Genomic DNA, 19102 nt, shown 5'->3' with positions numbered 1-19102 from the left:
TTATACAGCTTCAGAAACTCATGTGGGGGGATTAAAATAGTGAAGGCTCTGGCCATTAATCTTTTAACCTCCATAGACCCTTCTAATGTCAGTAAAATGGTCTAATCGTACACAAATATCAAGGTGAAAAATGTGTTCCAGTACTGAAGGGGTTTAAGAACATGATTTGACAATAGAAAACATAGCAAAGTTTTTTTTTTTTCTATCAATCCAATCTTACTAAATTTACAGCATATCTTATCATTCTACTAAATGAAACTCTCTACTTTCATTTGCTAAACAATTTAAAATAAGGATAACTCAAGAAATAGTTGGTTCAAGCTTGATAAAGTTAGGCATGAAAATGACAGGTGGGAATTGGTTCTCAAAAATAGAGTGGTAGATGAATGGAACAGACTCGTTAATCAGTCTGTTAGTGCCGAGTCATTAGCTAGCGGCTCTAAGAGAAGATGAGATGAATTTATGGATGAGGAAAACAGGTGGGATTAGATAGGCACGGTTTATGCACGGACAAAGACGTGTAGGCCTGACGACTTCCTGTAGCTTTCCTTGTTTCCTGCCGGCCTTTGTGAGAACCTCGACAAATAGATTACTTTGCTACTATGACACGTTTCCATATTCATTCTGCTTACTATTTGGCGATTTCATACAGCTTCAGAAACTTATGTAGGGATTAAAACAGTGAAGACTGACCATTAATCTTCTGCCCTCCATAGATCCTGTCTAATGAAAATAGAATAGTCTAATCACACCTAAAACTTATGGTAAAAATATGACCCAGTACTGAAAGGGTTAACTATTTTAGATAGACAGCTTCCCTGACCAATGGGGAGACAGTGGCGAAGTGGATAAGGTGACGAGCGTGGGATTAGGCAGACGTCCATGAGTAGGTTCGAATCCCACCACGTGCGGTCTTGAAACTTCATTTGTCGAGTGGTTTAAAGTTACCTAAATGTCACCATGATACACCCAGGTTCTACGTGGAGGTGTAGTTGCCTTTTACCAAAGATGCGCTTGGGTGGTGATATGGGCCCTAATATGGCTACCACTATAGATAAAATTGCCTGCGCCGCTAATAGGTGGAAGCTGGACAGCACTTCAAGATATACCTACAGGCGCTATAGGCCATAACATGAAAAAGAAAAGAGGAGTTAGGCACGAGACTGGAGGAGGAAGTTCACAAATATCAAAAAATCCAAAGATGAAATACTGATCTTTGTCCAAAATATCATGTGAACTACAACTTCATCAATTTTGAAGTAAGATGGTACAAGTAAGAGCTTAAGAACTTGAGAACGTAAGAGCATCTGCAAAAACACGTGACTTGCTTTCGAATTGTCTCCTGATGTGACTGACACCTTTAAGCCCTTCAGTAGTAAGACTCTTTTACATATTCATACTGCTTACTATTCAGTGATTTTATACAGCTTCAGAAACTCATGTAGAGGATTAAATTAGTAAAGACTGTGGAAATTAATCTTCTGACCCCCATAGACCCTTCCTAATGTCAACAAAATGGTCTAATCGTACATAAATCTCAAGGTTAAAATGTGCCCCATTATTGAAGGGGTTAATGGGAACTTTTTTTGATAGGTTAAGTTGTCCTTGCGCTGAATTTTCTTACGTAAAATAACAATGGCAATAATAATACCTGGTTATGTTCATCTACCATCTTTAGCTATAAACTTGCATTATAATTTCCTCCTTATTCTCGATATTGACTTTGAAATAACAACCTAATCATCGAGTCTACTCAGGCCATCTATCATTTCATTTCTGCCCACTCTTTCAAATACAACTTTTGCAAATACAAATCTGATACATTTTGCCCGACTTAATCGCTGCTTTTAACCCCTTCAATACTGGGATACATTTTTACCTTGAGATATGAGCATGATAAGACTATTTGTATTGACATTAGAAAGGTATTATGAAGGTCAGAAGATTAATGGCCAGCGTCATCACTATTTCATTCACCCTCATGAGTGTCTGAAGTTGCATAAAATCACCACATGGGAAGCAGAATGAATATGGAAACGCGTCCTTGTACTAAAGGGATTGAGAATCTTGTTTTCTTTACCTCCATTCACTATATCTTCCATTTACTATTTTTATTACCTTATTTGCATCTTCATATATAAGGCAAATTCATTACACTCCCACTTATATCTTCATAAATATCATAGTTTTATTTCAATATCAGTACACTATTTGCACACCGACTTACACACACACACACACACACACACACACACACACACACACACACACACACACACACACACACACACACACACACACACACACACACACACACACACACACACACACACACATATACTTCCTCTGGCAATGCATTCTTCCTACCTATCACTCGATTCTAGAAATTCTATGCTAGAAACTGCATGCTTAGTATCTCTCCTTGTTCAGTTGAGTTTCTTGTTACGTGCGTCCTCTTAACCACTTCAGTACTGGAACACATGTTTTACCTTGAAAATTGTGTACGATTAGACCATTTTACTGACAATAAGAAGGCTCCATGAAGGTCAGAAGATTAATGACCACAGCCTTCACTATATCAATCCTCCACATGAGTTTCTGAAGCTGTATAAAACCACCAAATAGTAACCAGAATGAATATGGAAACGTGTCATGGTACTGAGGGTGGTTAACATTGTAGTTCCTCGTTCCCACACACTCTTCATATCTTCATACACTTTCTCTCCCTTTCTTCCTTTCACACACCTTTGAACATCGTCTCTGTGTGTGTGTGTGTGTGTGTGTGTGTGTGTGTGTGTGTGTGTGTGTGTGTGTGTGTGTGTGTGTGTGTGTGTGTGTTGCGTACATACCTGCTGGCACTTGTAGGTAGCTAAGGAACCGACGCGCCGCCCCGTAAACTCTACGAAGCCGAAGAGCGGATTCTCCAGGTCACCACACTCCTTTTCTGTGTGTGTGGAGAGAGAGAGAGAGAGAGAGAGAGAGAGAGAGAGAGAGAGTGTACGAGAAGAAAAAAGAAAACAAGAGAAAAATATATGAATAAATAGACAGCATACGTGGATACAGACAAACGCACAAACAAACAAAGAACATGGAAGGGAACAATTGAAGAGTGAAATAGAAAGAAAAAGAGAAAAAGAGAAAAAAGAAAAGAAAGAAGAATCATACAAAAAAAGAAATACAGGAAGAAGCAAAGAGGAAAAGGCAATATGCAGAAAACGAAAGGCATGGAAGAGAGAGAGAGAGAGAGAGAGAGAGAGAGAGAGAGAGAGAGAGAGAGAGAGAGAGAGAGAGAGAGAGAGAGAGAGAGAGAGAGAGAGAGAGAGAGAGAGAGAGAGAGAGAGAGAGAGAGAGAGAGAGAGAGACGTTCTTGAATTCTTGCACGATAAAACACACACACACACACACACACACACACACACACACACACACACACACACACAATGACAAACACTCAAATCAGCACAAGGAGAAACAGTCACCCAAACACTGAACCCTGTGTTCCACAGGGTTCTGTCCTATCACCCACTCTCTTTCTATTATTCATCAATGATCTCCTAAATCTGACTCAATGCCCTATCCACTCCTATGCTGATGATACCACCCTGCATTATTCAACAGCGTTCAACAGACGCCCAACCCAACAACAATTAAATGACTCAAGGCGAGATGCTATAGGACGCCTAACTTCTGATCTTTCACTTGTTTCTGATTGGGGCAGAGAAAACTTGGTTTTGTTCAATGCCTCAAAAACTCAATTTCTACAACTATCTACTCGACATAACCTTCCAGACAACTATCCTCTCTTCTTCAATAACACTCAACTTCCCTCTCCTCTACATTAAACACACTCGGTCTATCCTTCACTAAAAATCTAAACTGGAAATTTCACATCTCTACTCTTGCTAAATCAGCTTCCAAGAAGTTAGGTGTCCTATGGCGTCTTCGTCCATTTTCTCTCCCTCCCAGCTGCTTGCTCTGTACAAGGGCCTTATCCGCCCGTGTATGGAGTATGGCTCTCATGTCTGGGGATCCACACACAGCTTTACTAAACAAGGTGGAATCTAAAGCTTTTCGTCTTATCAACTCTTCTCCTCTAACTGACTGTCTTGATTCTTTAAGTCACCGCCGCAATGTTGCATCTTTATCTGTCTTCTACCGCTGTTTTCATGCTGTCTGCTCTTCTGAACTTGCTAACTGCATGCCTTCCCCCCTCCTGCGGCCTCGCTGCACAAGACTCTCTACTTCTTCTCATCCCTATTCTGTCCATCTTCCTAATGCAAGAGTTAACCAGTATCTTCACTCCTTCATTCCCTACACTGGTAAACTCTGGAACTCTCTACCTGTGTCTGTATTTCCACCTGCCTATGACTTAAACTCTTTCAAAAGAGGAGTGTCAAGACACCTCTTACGTTAACTGGACCCTCCTTTTAGATTTTTTTGTTTTTTCTCTTTCTACTTTCCTCTTAACAGGGCCTGGCAACCAGCGGGATTTTTTTTTTCCAACACTTTGTTTGCCCTTGGCCAGTGCCCTTGTAATGTAAAAAAAAAAAAAAAAAAACTATCACCACCACACCTCTTGCTCCACCACTATCACCACCACCACCAACACCACCACTATCACCACCACCATCACCACCACCTTGCCGCTCTTCTCCATTTCCTTTTTATCATCCTCCTTAACTTGCTCTGTCTGATGAGGCGGCGATACTACGACAAGAAAAGACAAGGGAGGAGAAGGCAAGGCAACGCAAGGCAAGGCAACGCAAGACAAGACAAGACCATATGTGTTCCAATGCTACCGTCACCTAACTGTCTGACAAGAAACCAAGACGTGACACTCGAACATCTCTCTTTCTCTCCCTCCCTCTTCCTATCTTCCTCTCTCATTCCCTCTTTCCCTCTTTCTCTCTCTCTCTCTCTCTGCTTCCCTCACCACCGTCCTTCTCTCTCTCTCTCTCTCTCCCCTTCGCTTTGACTTAAGATGTGAAGAGCGCGGGTGACGATGCGGAAAAAAAGACTTAGATGCTGAGGGATACTGGTTCTGCGGGATGAAGCTGAGAGAGGGAAAGAGAGAGGGAGAGGGGATGCTAAGCTGGGTGGGCAGAGACGGGAAAAGAGAGAGAGGAGGGAAAGGGAGGGTGACACAGAGGTTTAATGTGTTGTGTATGGGAAGAGGGAAAGAAAGGACAGAGGGAAAAAGAACCGTGTCTGTTTGTCTGTGTGGATATCAGAGCCAACGTGTACATCCTGGTGACACACTGACAGATTACACCTACCAGTTATGTTTACCTCGTCTTCTCCCCCCGATTTCTCTCTCTCTCTCTCTCTCTCTCTCTCTCTCTCTCTCTCTCTCTCTCATCCTTGTTCCCTCTCTCCTTGTGTCTCTCTGCTTCTCTCTCCAGTTCTCTCTCTCTCTCTCTCTCTCTCTCTCTCTCTCTCTCTATGTTCTTTCCTTTATTTTTCCTTCACCAATTTTTTACTTCTCCTTCTCAATACATCGAATTTTTAACTGCTACTATCCTCCACACTACCACAACCCTCTCTCTCTCTCTCTCTCTCTCAGACCCTGGGGCGAGAAGGCTGCAGCAACACAATAACAGAGGAGAAAGAGAGGGAGAGAACGGACAGACAGCAGAGGCGGCGGTGGCGGTGGCGGTGGTGGTGGTGGTAGCGGCCCGGATGAGGGTGGCCCGCGGCTCTGCATCGCCGGCACGAGTAATGAAATGTGTTGCCCAGTTACACAGCCGCCGGAACACTACTGAAGGGCGGCGAGAGAGAGAGAGAGAGAGAGAGAGAGAGAGAGAGAGAGAGAGAGAGAGAGAGAGAGCAGCTGCACCAAGAGAAGGAGGATGAGGCTGAGGAGGAGGAAGAGGAGAAGGAAGAAGAGGAGGTAAAAAAAAATCGGAAGGTAAGGAAAGGTAAAAGGTAATGAAGAGAGATGAGAGAGAGAGAGAGAGAGAGAGAGAGAGAGAGAGAGAGAGAGAGAGAGAGAGAGAGAGAGAGAGAGAGAGAGAGAGAGAGAGAGAGAGAGAGAGAGAGAGAGAGAGAGAGAGAAGCAGCTGGTCTACATCTCTTACTTTAGATTAGATAGTGTAGCTTTAGACAAACATCCTCGTAAGTGTCAACAGGTCTGCTGCTGAGAGAGAGAGAGAGAGAGAGAGAGAGAGAGAGAGAGAGAGAGAGAGAGAGAGAGCACAAAGTAAAACGAAGGAAGAAAGCATGCATGAAAAAAAAAAAACAGAAAAACTTAGGAACAGAGATTGAGAAACTTGAGGCAGTAAAGGGAGGAAGTGAGGCAACGTAAAAGTATAAATGCATCATGAGGAAAGGAGGAGGAGGAGGAGGAGGAGGAGGAGGAGGAGGAGGAGGAGGAGGAGGAGGAGGAGGAGGAGGAAAAGAAAGAAGAGGAAGAAAAAAGAGAAGACAAAAAAAAAAAAGAACTAGAATATACAACGAGAGCAAAAAGCAAACACCAACAACAACAACAACAAGAACAACACACACACACACACACACACACACACACACACACGCACATACACACAGACGCTACAAGGAAAGAACAACAGATTACCTCTCTAGGCCTCAGAGGGGGAGACAATATGAGATAAGCTCCGGTACATTATCTAAAGCATTCGTAGATGGAGCAGGACGAGTGGGAGAGGCCAAAGAAAGGAGAGTAGAACAGAAACAAGAGGACTCCTGAGACAACACAAAGAGGTGAAGAGACAGGGGAAAAAAAGGAGAAAGACAAGGAGTGGAAGGTAGACAAGGTAGAGGCAATGGTGGTAGCGCTCAAGTAACACACAAAGACTATAACTATAGGAGAGGTAAGAGGAGGAGCAGTAACACGACACCCTTTCCCTGATAGCTACGTAACCTTGTCAGCCAGACTGTTGCCCGCCACACACCTCCTCGGCTAGTGCAAGGAAGGGAACGGCGGAAAAAACACCGAGGAATAGAGAGAGAGAGAGAGAGAAGAAAGAGCAGGTTTCGGTGTTGGTTGTGGCGCTGGCATGTACCGGGGAGAATGATGGAGGAAGGAGGAGGAGGAGGAGGAGGAGGAGGACGAGGAGGAAGAAGAGGAGGAGGTGTGGAGGAGTAAGCTTGGAACGGAGGGTCCAAAGGAGGTCAAACAGAGCAACATAACGCACGACCCAGAGAACTCAATTGAGGTGCAAGAAGAGAAAACGAGAGTGAAAGAGAGAAAAGAAAGATGATAAAAGAACAATGAAAGCGCGCGGGGGAGGAACAACAAGCAAAGGGAAAGGAGAAAAAAAAGAAACTGAGGTAAAAAATGAGAAAATTGAACTAAATAAAGAATCGACCAAGGGAAAAAAAAAAGGAAAGACAAAAGGGATGTACGAGGAAAGGAAACTCATTGCCTGGGGAAAAAAATAGAGCTTTAGTAGCCACAAGGTGAGAGAATGAGTGCTGGAGAATAGGAAGCTGGAACAAAAGCGAGACGAGTAGGAGGATAAGAGGAAGATGGGCCGGGAACAGCAGGAGAAAAGGAGCGTATGAACGGATGGCACGAACAAATAACGCTGATGAATACAAAAGACAGGACAAAAGAAATGACGTAAGGAAAGAAATATATATGGACTTGTACAAATGGAGAAAAGAAGGACGCTATGACAGGAAAAGAGGAGAAAAGAGTGGAAAGGAAAACAGTAACATGAATAAAGTAACGCTGATGAATACAAAAGACAAGACAAAAGAAATGACGTAAGGAAAGAAATATATATGGACTTGTACAAATGGAGAAAAGAAGGACGCCATGACAGGAAAAGAGGAGAAAAGAGGGAGAATAACTAAAGAACATGATTAAAGCAACTTAGATGAATACGAAAGACAAGACAAAAGAAATGACGTAAGGAAAAAACACAAATGAAAAGGAAAAGAAAGACATCAAGGCAGGAAAACAAGAAAAAAGAGAAGATATGTATAACTAGAAGGAAAAAAAGTGATAAAAAACACGAATAAAGCAACTTAGATCAATACAAAACAAGACAAGACAAAACAAATGACGTAAAGAAAATTAAGGACTTGTGCAAATGAAGAAAATAAAGACACCATGACAGGAAAAGAGAAGAAAAGAGAGAGTATAAATAACTAGAAGCAAAAGAAGTAAAAGAACATGAATAGGGAAGACAAGGTAAGGAGGAGGCAAGAAAAAAAGACATATGGATTAGCACAAATAACAAAGAAAACGTAGTAGCAGAGAAAAACAAAGAAAATGGAGCGTTTGAGCATTTGAGCGGATGGGGAAGGAAAGATAATGAATGGGGGGCGTGATAGAAATGAAGGCCAAGGAAGAAAAATTATATGAGGTAAGAGGCAAAAAAGGGAGGGAAAAAAATGAAAGAAGAAGAATAGGAGGTGAAAAACAATCGATGAGAAAATAGAAGGGAGAAATAATGAGTGATGGGAAGAAGGCGTGGCAGAGAAATCAAGACAAAAAAAGAAGAAAAGGAAGATAAAGATGTAGATTATTAGTTAGACATGAAAAATGGAAAAGAAAAACAGCAACAGATGAACAAAAGAAGAAAAGAAAAACGAATGAACAAATTTGAGGAAGAAACAATGCAAGATGAAATAGAAAAAAAATAAAGACAAAAGAACAGATAAAACAAAAGAAGAAGAATAGGAGGTGAAAATAGCCAATGAGAAGATAGAAGAGAGAAGTAATGATGATGGGAAGGCGAGGTAGAGAAGGGAAAGAAGGCGTGGCAGAGAAATCAAGACAAACAATAAAAAAAGAGGAAATAAAAAGGAAATGTAGATAATTAATTAGACATGAAAAATGGAAAAGAAAAAAATAGCGACAGAAGAACAAAGGAAGAAAAGAAAAAAGAAATGAATAAATTTGAGGAAGAAACAAAGTAAGTAAGACGAGATAGAAAAAAAAAATAAAGACAAAAAAGAACAAATAAAACACGAAGCAAGAGGTAAAGGAAAAAAAGAATACATTGAATAGCAAACACACGAAAGGAAATGAAAAAGAGGATGACAGAAAAAACAAAACGAGTAAAAAGTAAAGAAGAATAAAGGAGATGAAGCATGAAAGCGAAAAATGGACAAGATAAAAGAAAGATAAAAGAAGAGAGTAGCAGATGAATGAGGAAGAGAGGAGATGGAGATGAAAAAAAGAAAAGAATACGAGGAATAACAGATAACGAAGGAAAAGACAGGTGAAGATTGGAAGAAATTAAAAGAGTGAGCGAAGGGGGAGAGGAAATAAAGGGCGAGGTCAAGGAGGAGGAGGAGGAGGAGGAGGAGGAGGAGGAGACGATGGAGAGGCGGCGTGAGGACAAGAGGAAAGAAAAGGAAACATGAAAGGAAACTAGAAAGATGACAGGAGAGGAAAAAAAATTAGAAAGAGAGAGAAGTGTGAAAAAAAGTATTGGAACGAGAGAGAGAGAGAGAGAGAGAGAGAGAGAGAGAGAGAGAGAGAGAGAGAGAGAACCCAGACAAGAGAATAAGAGAAAAAAAAAGAGAAAAAGAGCTATTTGAATGAACGTTGATAGAGGAAACATGATAAATGGCAAGAAGGAAAGGGGAACCAAACAAAAACAAAGAAAAGAAACGAAACGAGAGAGAGAAAAAAAAAAAAGCTAAAACAACAAGTGGAAACGAAGCAAGGGAACAACTGAAGGAAAAAAAAAAAAAACAGCAACTCGAAGAAAAAAAAGCTAAAAAAATAAAATAAAGAGGTTAGCGAGATGGAAAAAGGAGAGAGGAGGAAGGGAAGTGATGCGAGAGGAGGGAAAGACGGCAGGTTAAGTAACTAGGTTTTCTCCAGGGGTGGTGGGGTGCGGGACACACTCTTACCTGGGTTGACACAAGAAAGGCCGCAGATGCCGTCACACATACAGATCTTCCTCCGGCTCAGACAGTCTCCATCTCCGTTACACCTTCGTAAACACTCGCGCCCCTGGAAAGAAGGAGAAGGAGACGAGGCGGCGACATAAAGGCGGCTTCGGTAAGGGCGACAAGGAAACGGGAACTCTTACACACACACACACACACACACACACACACACAAGGATAGGAAGGTTGTCATCTCTATCGCTATTGTTGTTGGCGTTGTTTTAGTAGTAGTTGTGGTGGTGGTGGTGGATAGTAGTAGTGGTGGTGGTAGTGGTGGTGATAGTAGTAGTGGTGGTGGTAGTGGTGGTGGTGGTGGTTTGACTTTTTATCTACTTCCTTCTTTTTTTTTATATTTTGTGGTATGAGAAACTGGTGATAATTGCTAAGGTTATAGTAGTAGTAGTAGTAGTAGTAGTAGTAGTAGTAGTAGTAGTAGTAGTAGTAGTGGTGGCAGTAGTAGCAGTGGTGGTGGTGGTGGTGTAGTGGTGGCAGCAGCAGCAGTAGCAGCAGCAGTAGCAGTAGTAGCAGTAGTAGTAGTAGCAGTGGTAGTAGTAGCAGTAGTAGTAGTAGTAGTGGTGGTAGTAGTGGTGGTGGCAGTAGCAGCAGCAGCAGCAGCAGTGGTAATGGCAGTGGTGGTGGCAGTAGTGGTGGTAGCAGTAGCAGCAGCAGTAGCAGTAGTAGTAGTAGTAGTAGTAGTAGTAGTAGTAGTGTAAGAGCAACAATAGTAGTGTCAGTAGTTTAGGCATTAGTGGCCGTGGTTGCAAACTTCTACGTCTCAGCATTTTGTGGCGTGAAAAAGGAATGAAGCGGCCTTGTCTTTTGCGAGTAGTTGTAACGAGCGTAAGTGGTAGAAGTGGCAGTGATTAAAGTGGTGGTGGTGGTGGTGGTGGTGGTGGTGGTGGTGGTGGGAACTCGGCAGTGTGTTCGTGACGCTGGAGGTGCCTTTGTAGATAGTGACGCTGCCTCTTGTTATTATCCTTCATATTTGCTCCAGTAGTAGTAGTAGTAGTAATAGTGGAAGTAGTAGTAGTAGTAGTAGTAGTAGTAGTAGTAGTAGTAGTAGTAGTAGTGGTAGTAGTAGTGTAGTAGCAGGAGCAGTGGTGGTAGTAGTAGTGGTGGTGGTAGTAGTGGTAGTAGTAGTAGTAGTAGTAGTAGTAGTAGTAGTAGTAGTAGTAGTAGTAGTAGTAGTAGTAGTAGTAGTAGTAGTAGTAGTAGTAGTAGTAGTAGTAGTACGAGAATAAAGTAAGTGAAAGTAAAAATGAAGTTTAGCAAAGAACCTGATACGTGTGTTTAATGTGTGTGTGTGTGTGGGTGTTTGTGTCTGTGTGGATGGAGGGCGTGGTGGTGGAGGTGGTGGTTGACAGGGGAGTGGTAGTAGGAGGAGACTGAGAGAGGGAATAGTGGTGGTGGTGGTGGTGGCAGTGAGCGGTCGGGTACAGTCATTGTGTGATGGTTGTTACGAGAGGCGCCACCGCTGTATAATTATCTTGGTGAGTCAGTATGTGAACTGGACATGCGATCACCAACACCCACTACACCTCTTGTCACCTCAACCAACCACCCACTGACCCCATTCCCTCTCCATCACCACCACCACCACCACCACCAGCACCTACCGTCAATAATGTTAATCCTAGCCACGTCATCGTCATTAGCCTCATTATCGTTAGCCTCACCACCACCACCACCACCACCATTACCATTACCATCATTCAGTAGAAATTACAATTCCACCACACTCCTCGTAAACCTCACACGCTCACTAATAAAGCCAAACTCTCTCCTCACTCTATGCCAACCCGGATCTACCAGTAAGTATAACACGCGTGGTGGTATTGTACATAGCGGCTAGGTTTTCCCACCACCAGGTCCGCCTTCCTTTCCATTCAAGATCCCTGCGTGTGTGTGTGTGTGTGTGTGTGTGTGTGTGTGTGTGTGTGTGTGTGTGTGTGTGTGGTTTCATTCTGCTTTTGTTTTCTTTCAGTCATCACACACACACACACACACACACACACACACACACACACTCATTAGCGTATAAGCAGCAACAATAATAAATGCAACAACAACAGCAACAACAACAACAACAACAAAACAATTACTACTTCTATTACTACTACTACTACTACTACTACTACTACTACTACTACTACTACTACTACTACTACTACTACTACCACTACTACTACTACTACTACTACTACTACTACTACTACTACTACTACTACTATCACTACTACTACCACTATGGCAAAAACATTCACTACGTCACGTGAGTTACTTGGCAATTCTTAGAAGGTGTTTATTTGTCTCTAATTATCAGGTACTGCAATAAGTCTTCAGGCACACACACACACACACACACACACACACACACACACACACACACACACACACACACGTCATGTCACCACAAACGAGCATAACATACTACTTAATGTGACCACTTGAAAAAAAAAAGACAGTGCTGATGAATATGACAGGGGCTCATGATTATAGACGAGGGAATATTGAAGAGAACTGCATACATGAATGAGTACCGAGGCCTGAATTATAGCACTGATTCCGTCCCTATATTGAAAGTACGTAAGATAAATAGGAAGCTAGATAGGACAAAGAGTTCCAAGTGTACTAATGCAAAGTTTACGAAAGCTCCCCCAAAAAACGAATGAATTGAGTGAAATTAACAGGGAAAGAAGAAAGAAAATGAAGAAAAAAGAGGTTATTTCATTGACGGGCCGAGAAAATGAGAGAGAGAGAGAGAGAGAGAGAGAGAGAGAGAGAGAGAGAGAGAGACTTCCGATAAGAGATGATGGAAGAACAAGAGGTCACGAGTCCCAGCTAGAAAAGATATTAGAGGCTTAAACAATGGCAAGAATCTTATCCTCCGAAGTATTGATGTTTGGAATGGGTTGGATGCGAGGGTGGAGTGCGCGAGAACCCCGAGTGTGTGTGTGTGTGTGGAAGTCTGATAAAAAAAAGGTAGACAAGGAGACAACGTACGAGCTTGACTCAGATCCTGCATACTAAACAGACATCCCGACACACACACACACACACACACACACACACACACACACGACATGAGATCAATTCTATAAACTCACGGACAAGTACAACAGCCGTATGAAGAAAAGGAAGATGCAGTAGTGGGGAAGATTCTTATTTTGACAATGTAAATGTAGAAAAAACGAGAAGAACCTTGAAAAATTACTGGAAAATCAGAGAATAAAAGAGAAAGAAAGATGAAGAAAACTAGATTGAAAGAAAAAGAACCAGACCGGGAAACCGAGAAACGCATAAGGGAGTGCCGTTGTAAAGATCCGACCATCAATTGAACTGAATTGAACTGAACATAAACACACTAAAACATGAAATAAAGCAAGTTTCAAGCTCCCGTCAGGCCTACACGTGGGCAGTGGTGGTAAGAAACATATGTATACCTATTTCCACCTCTCATCCTCATCCATAAACCAAAACATGACCTGAATGCTGAGCCGCGGGTTGGAGGTAGGAACCACAGCACACGCACATACAGGCTCTGGCGGTGAACAGTGAACAGTCACCCTGGGAACGGCTGGCCTGGCTGGCTTCCCGCCCCCACACAACACCCTAAACCTCATTAATCTCGTAAAACGCTCCATTCAACGCATTTAAGCATTCGCGCATCACTGGGCTGTGGTGTTTTTGCCGCGGCGGGTCAAGTGCCGGGAGTCTTTCCTGGTTCCGGCCGCGGGTCACTGGTCGCATTACCATCGTTTCCATGGAGCAGCAAATTTGGAGGAAAGCTTTTACCGTCAGTATTTTTGGTGGTGTTTAGCTTTTCCTGCTTTTTTCTTCTCTCTGAGTAGGAGCTGATAACTACACAGCTCAGGTAATCCTCTTAATACAGGGAAAGGCAAACAACGGACCGGGTTTCCAGCAACGACACTCATAATAACAATGTTTGGAAATGTTAACGCAACGATGCGAACACTGATCTTGATGATAATGATGACGATAACTATCATAACAACAATTTCTACACCAATTCTTCTCTTAGTACAGGAAAAACGCAAATAACTTTACGTGCTTTTCAGTAACGAGTCATAATAATAGTGAAAATATCAACGCCAAGGTATGGATGGTGATAACTGTGATGATATATTCATTTTTACACAAACTCTTCTCTTTTCCATAGGCGAGGACGTGTCGGAGGAGGTGAAGGCTGAGAGGGGCGAGATGAAAGAGTAGGTGCTGTCCTCACGCCTCGACTCCTTTCTCGGTTGCATTCACACACCAAACAGCATCTTTTATTTACTTTTAGCATCATTGCATCTTAAAGTTCCCTCTCAGTGTCTGTGGGCATTGCGAGAAGAGGAGGAGGAGGAGGAGGAGGAGGAGGAGGAGGAGGAGGAGGAGGAGGAAGAAGAAGAAGAAGAAGAAGAAGAAGAAGAAGAAGAAGAAGAAGAAGAAGAAGAAGAAGAAGAAGAAGAAGAAGAAGAAGAAGAAGAAGAAGAAGAAGAAGAAGAAGAAGAAACATCAGTAACAGTAGTAGAAGACGAGAAAATTAAGAAAAACAGAAATAACAACATAAGCAACAACAACAATAACAGCCACTACTATTGCTACTACTACTACTACTACTACTACTACTACTACTACTACTACTACTACTACTACTACTACTACTACTACTACTACTACTACTACTACTACTACTGTTGCTGCTTCTACTGCTACAACAACAAAAACAACAATAACAACGACAACAACAACACTCCGCCCTCCAGCCACCAACATGACTCAAATACACAAACCACAAACAAAATACCAGCTTTAGTTTTGTCTCTTTTATTTAATCTTTTTTCTTTCTTTCATTCATCTATTTTTCTCTGACTAAGGCCACCATGACGAAGCACACGGCGCGCCTCGATTCCTTTCAATGTAGTTCCGTAAGACGCGTAATTCCTTCGATCGTGAACCCACAACTCTAAAAATAGGTATTTCATCTAGACTCTGAGACATCCTTTAGTTCTCGTCTTGTGCTTTGTCTGAACGCCCGTGCTTCGCTCCACCCCAACAGGAGGGCGCCACAGGAGGGCCACTCACTCTGTTATTAAAGGAGAGACTCTAGTGTTAAGTGGGTGGAACTTTGATCCCTACTGTTCGCAGGTCGTTAACTGCCTGCAGCTCTGGATTCATGTATGTATTTAGGTCCTCGCTGCACACATGTCGGCGAGTGTTGCAGCGAGGCCACACAGTAATGAGTCTCAATGTGATTCTTTTCTTCTCTCTGTTCGATGATTTAACGAGCATCAATTTGTTTGGGAAATTGCACCCAACTGGAGCACGCAATAACATATTTATGAAGACGTTTAATGAAAGACTTGACAAAAAGTGGAGGCATGCGCCGGCAATACGCACGCCCGCCCACCTATCCACCTACACACACGCACATACGCACCCCACATCCACCACATACACACGCGCACACACGCACCCACGGACAGATAGACACGCACACACGCACGGTCAGACACTTCTGAAATCTAGGTTAAGAGTTAAAGACAACAAGAGTAACAAAGTTTCAAGGCCATCGACTCGGGAAGGGTTTACTCATTTTTTTTCTTGTCTTCTTCTTCTTCTTCTTCTTTTTCTTGTCCTAATTTAACCAGGTAGGAGCGTCGCGGATCCACCCGGTTCGCGGTACAGGTGAGCGTAATGAGAGGGAGCAGTGAGGAGTGTAGAGAGTGAGGACAGAGCCTCACGAAATATAGGTGTGCGTGTTTCCGCCTCGCCACCACCCTGTCTTCACCCAGCGAGGGGTCTTCATTTACTCTTGCTCAATACTCCGAGTAAATGAGTAAGGAAAAACATCTGCAACTCGAGTAAATGCAAACATGTCGACACAAGACGCTGACGGACCAAACGAGAATATAAAGAGACCATAAACAAAGGGCTGGAAATAATCAATCGCGCGGGTGTCCACATAGCAATCATTCTGTTCCTCCCACTCACCGCTCTTTCAATGGCGGACTCGTCCCTCGGGCAGGTGACGGAGGGCGCATTCCTGGGATTCTTGTAGACCTTGCGACCCTCCAGGATTTCATCGTCGATGGCAGACGCGTAGCTGCGGGAGGAAGCTAAGGAGAAGGAGTTGCGTGGGTGGAATCGGCGAGGCTCGAAGTGGGGTCTGTTGACATGGGTGTGCTGGCGTCCAAACGCGTCCTCCCAGCACAGGCACTCTGGGAACGAGAGAACCATACTCTTACACTGAGCAGAAATAAAGGGGACTCCTCCTCCTCCTCCTCCTCCTCATCCCAGAGTAAGATCTATTCACAAACTAAATAGTGTCCCTCCTCGGGCGTCGTCCTGAGAGAGAGAGAGAGAGAGAGAGAGAGAGAGAGAGAGAGAGAGAGAGGGTGGGGGTAGAGACTATTGTTATGATACAGAAGCACTAAACATTATTCCCTGGAAACTTTGGAACCAGGCAAACATTACACAGGAACACAAAGCACAAGAGAAATATTAATGGCACAAGTTTGAGTTACTTAAAAAAATGAAGTGTACGTTGCTCTGGAAACGCATGCACACGTACACACCTACCTAACCGTCGGCAGCGTAGCACGCACGCACGCACGCACACCCACACCACATGCACTAAACACATTCTCTCTCTCTCTCTCTCTCTCTCTCTCTCTCTCTCTCTCTCTCTCTCTCTCTCTCTCTCTCTCTCTCTCTCTCTCTCTCTCTCTCTCTCTCTCACACACACACACACACACACACACACACACACACACACAGAGAGAGAGAGAGAGAGAGAGAGAGAGAGAGAGAGAGAGAGAGAGAGAGAGATTACCACTAATAACAATAACAACAAAAGTATCACGGCAACAACAAAATAGTAACTTTTATTTTTATTTTAGTTTCGTTTATCTTTACTATTTTGTTTTTCATTAATAATTTTTCCATACGTAGTTTAAATCTTTTTTTATCCTACTTTTGTTTTATTCTTTTTTATTATGTATTTTTATTTCTACTTCTTTTTCATTCCATGCATTTGATTGTATTTCATTCACACCTTCCTGCAAACACGAACGCGCATATTATTAATTTTCACATACGTAGTTTCAATCTTTTTTTAATTTACTCTACTTATTATTATTTTTTTTCATTACGTATCATTCCTATTTTTGTTTTATATTTCCATGCATTTCATTTTATTTCATTCACATCTTCCTGCAAGTACGAACGCGCATATTATTAATGTTTACATACGTAGTTTTAATCTTTTTATTCATATTCACGCAACCTATTATTTTTGTTCCATTATGTATTTCATTTCTACTCTTCTTATTATATTTTCATACATTTTCATTTTATTTCATGCAAGTACGAACGTTCACTAAAACTTGGCTCTTAGAGGATACACTCGCCCACAATTACACACATAAACACCCACACCATGAACACGTTACTGGATATACGATCACTGGCTGGTTGCTTGATGATGATGATGACGACAATGAAGATGATGATGATGATAAGAACAAGAACAACAAGAACTAATAACAAGAACAACGAACACCAACACACACCACCACCAACAAAGAATAATTACGTATTTTGGTCATGTATAGAGCTGAGATGAGCAGAGTACGTAGGGAGGAGGAAGAGGAGGAGGAAAAAGGAGACTAGTGGAAATGGACCCCGCCGGCAGGATGAAGAGGAGAGAGTGAGAGAAGAGGAAGAGCAAAGGAAAGGTTTACGGATGCATAGAGGGAAGCCATGCGGGTGAGGGATGTAAGAGAGAAGACGCAGGGCACAGAGGAAGGTGTAGACGGGTAATGCGCTGTGGGAATCCGAGACAAGAGCGCCAGAAAAAAAAAAAGAACAAAGGTTAAATTTACATTCAGCATCACAAGGTCCCGACCATTCGCAGCTCACGGGACCGTATCCTTCAACGCTTTGTTCTCCCGTAATGACTGTTTTCAAAGGCCACAGAGATGATAACTAGTTTTCTAAAGTCTCTCTCTCTCTCTCTCTCTCTCTCTCTCTCTCTCTCTCTCTCTCTGATGTAGAGCCTTTGTTTTCACTGGAATCTTAGAAATTATCTTTTTAAAATTCCACAGCTCTTAATCCCTTCAGTACCAGGATGTGTTTCCATATTTATCCTACTTACTATATGGTGATTTCATAAAGCTTCAGAAATCTATGTGAGGATTAACATAGTGAAGATTCTAGCGATTAATGTTCTGACCTCCATAGACCCTTCCTAATGTCAATAAAATAATGTAATCATATGAACCCAAGACTCAAGATAAGAAATGCGTCCCAGCACCTTCTATCGTAACTATTTCCAAAGGCCACAGAGATGATAAGTAACGTTCTAATGTATACTTTTATTTTCTGTTGCTGACGTAGAGTTCTTATTATCGCTATACACTTCAGGGAATAGCTGTAGGATCCCATGAACTTCCCTTGATCTTGTTAACCTCTTCAGTACTGGGACGCACTTTTTTTTCTAAAGGTTGGGCATGATTAGGTGATTTTATTTACATTAGGAAGGATCTATGGAAGTCAGAAGATTGATGGCCGAAATCTTCACTATTCTAATCCCTATACAAGATTCTGAGGCTCTTTAAAATCACCAAATAGTAAGCAGAATTAATATGAAATCAGTTTAGATATGATCAGAGGATTTTTTTTTTACATAAGAAAGGGTCTGTGGAGGTCAGAAGATTAATGGCCAAAGCCTTCACTATTCTAATCCTTATACAAGATTCTAAAGCTGTTTAAAATTACCAAATAGTAAGCAGAATTAATATGAAATCAGTTTAGGTATGATTAGAGGATTTTTTTTTACATAAGAAAGGGTCTGTGGAGGTCAGAAGATTAATGGCCAAAGCCTTCACTATTCTAATCCTTATACAAGATTCTAAATCTGTTTAAAATCACCAAATAGTAAGCAGAATTAATATGAAATCAGTTATGTATGATTAGATGATTTTATTTACATTAGGAAGGATCTATGGAAGACAGAAGATTGGTGGCCGAAGTCTTCACTATTCTAATCCTTATACAAGATTTTGAAGCTGTTTAAAATCACCAAATAGTAAGCAGAATAAACATGAAAACACGTCCTGGTACTGAAGGGCTAAAAGGGTAGGACACTAAAACGCTTGAAAATATAGTCCAAAATCTCTAAATAAAGATCCAGCGATGTCAATTATTCGTTATCACTAGA

At 42.1% G+C, this 19102-nt stretch overlaps 1 protein-coding gene across 4 annotated transcripts in view; it reads right to left on the bottom strand.

Moving 5' to 3' along the window:
* LOC123516957 overlaps nucleotides 1-19102 on the bottom strand; it is a 74795-nt gene that overhangs the window by 35975 nt on the left and 19718 nt on the right. For all 4 annotated transcript variants that reach the window (XM_045276749.1, XM_045276751.1, XM_045276750.1 and 1 more), the window contains exons 2-4: nucleotides 15874-16100; nucleotides 9835-9937; nucleotides 2850-2944 (exon numbers count right to left, since the gene is read on the bottom strand). In XM_045276749.1, coding sequence (XP_045132684.1) covers nucleotides 2850-2944; nucleotides 9835-9937; nucleotides 15874-16100 — 425 coding nt within the window. The remainder of the gene's footprint in view (nucleotides 1-2849; nucleotides 2945-9834; nucleotides 9938-15873; nucleotides 16101-19102) is intronic.

This window comes from Portunus trituberculatus, chromosome 41 (assembly GCF_017591435.1).
Source record: "Portunus trituberculatus isolate SZX2019 chromosome 41, ASM1759143v1, whole genome shotgun sequence".
In the NCBI taxonomy this organism is placed as follows: domain Eukaryota; kingdom Metazoa; phylum Arthropoda; class Malacostraca; order Decapoda; family Portunidae; genus Portunus; species Portunus trituberculatus.
Note: the sequence above shows the minus strand (reverse complement) of the source record. Positions and strands in the feature narration are given on the sequence as shown.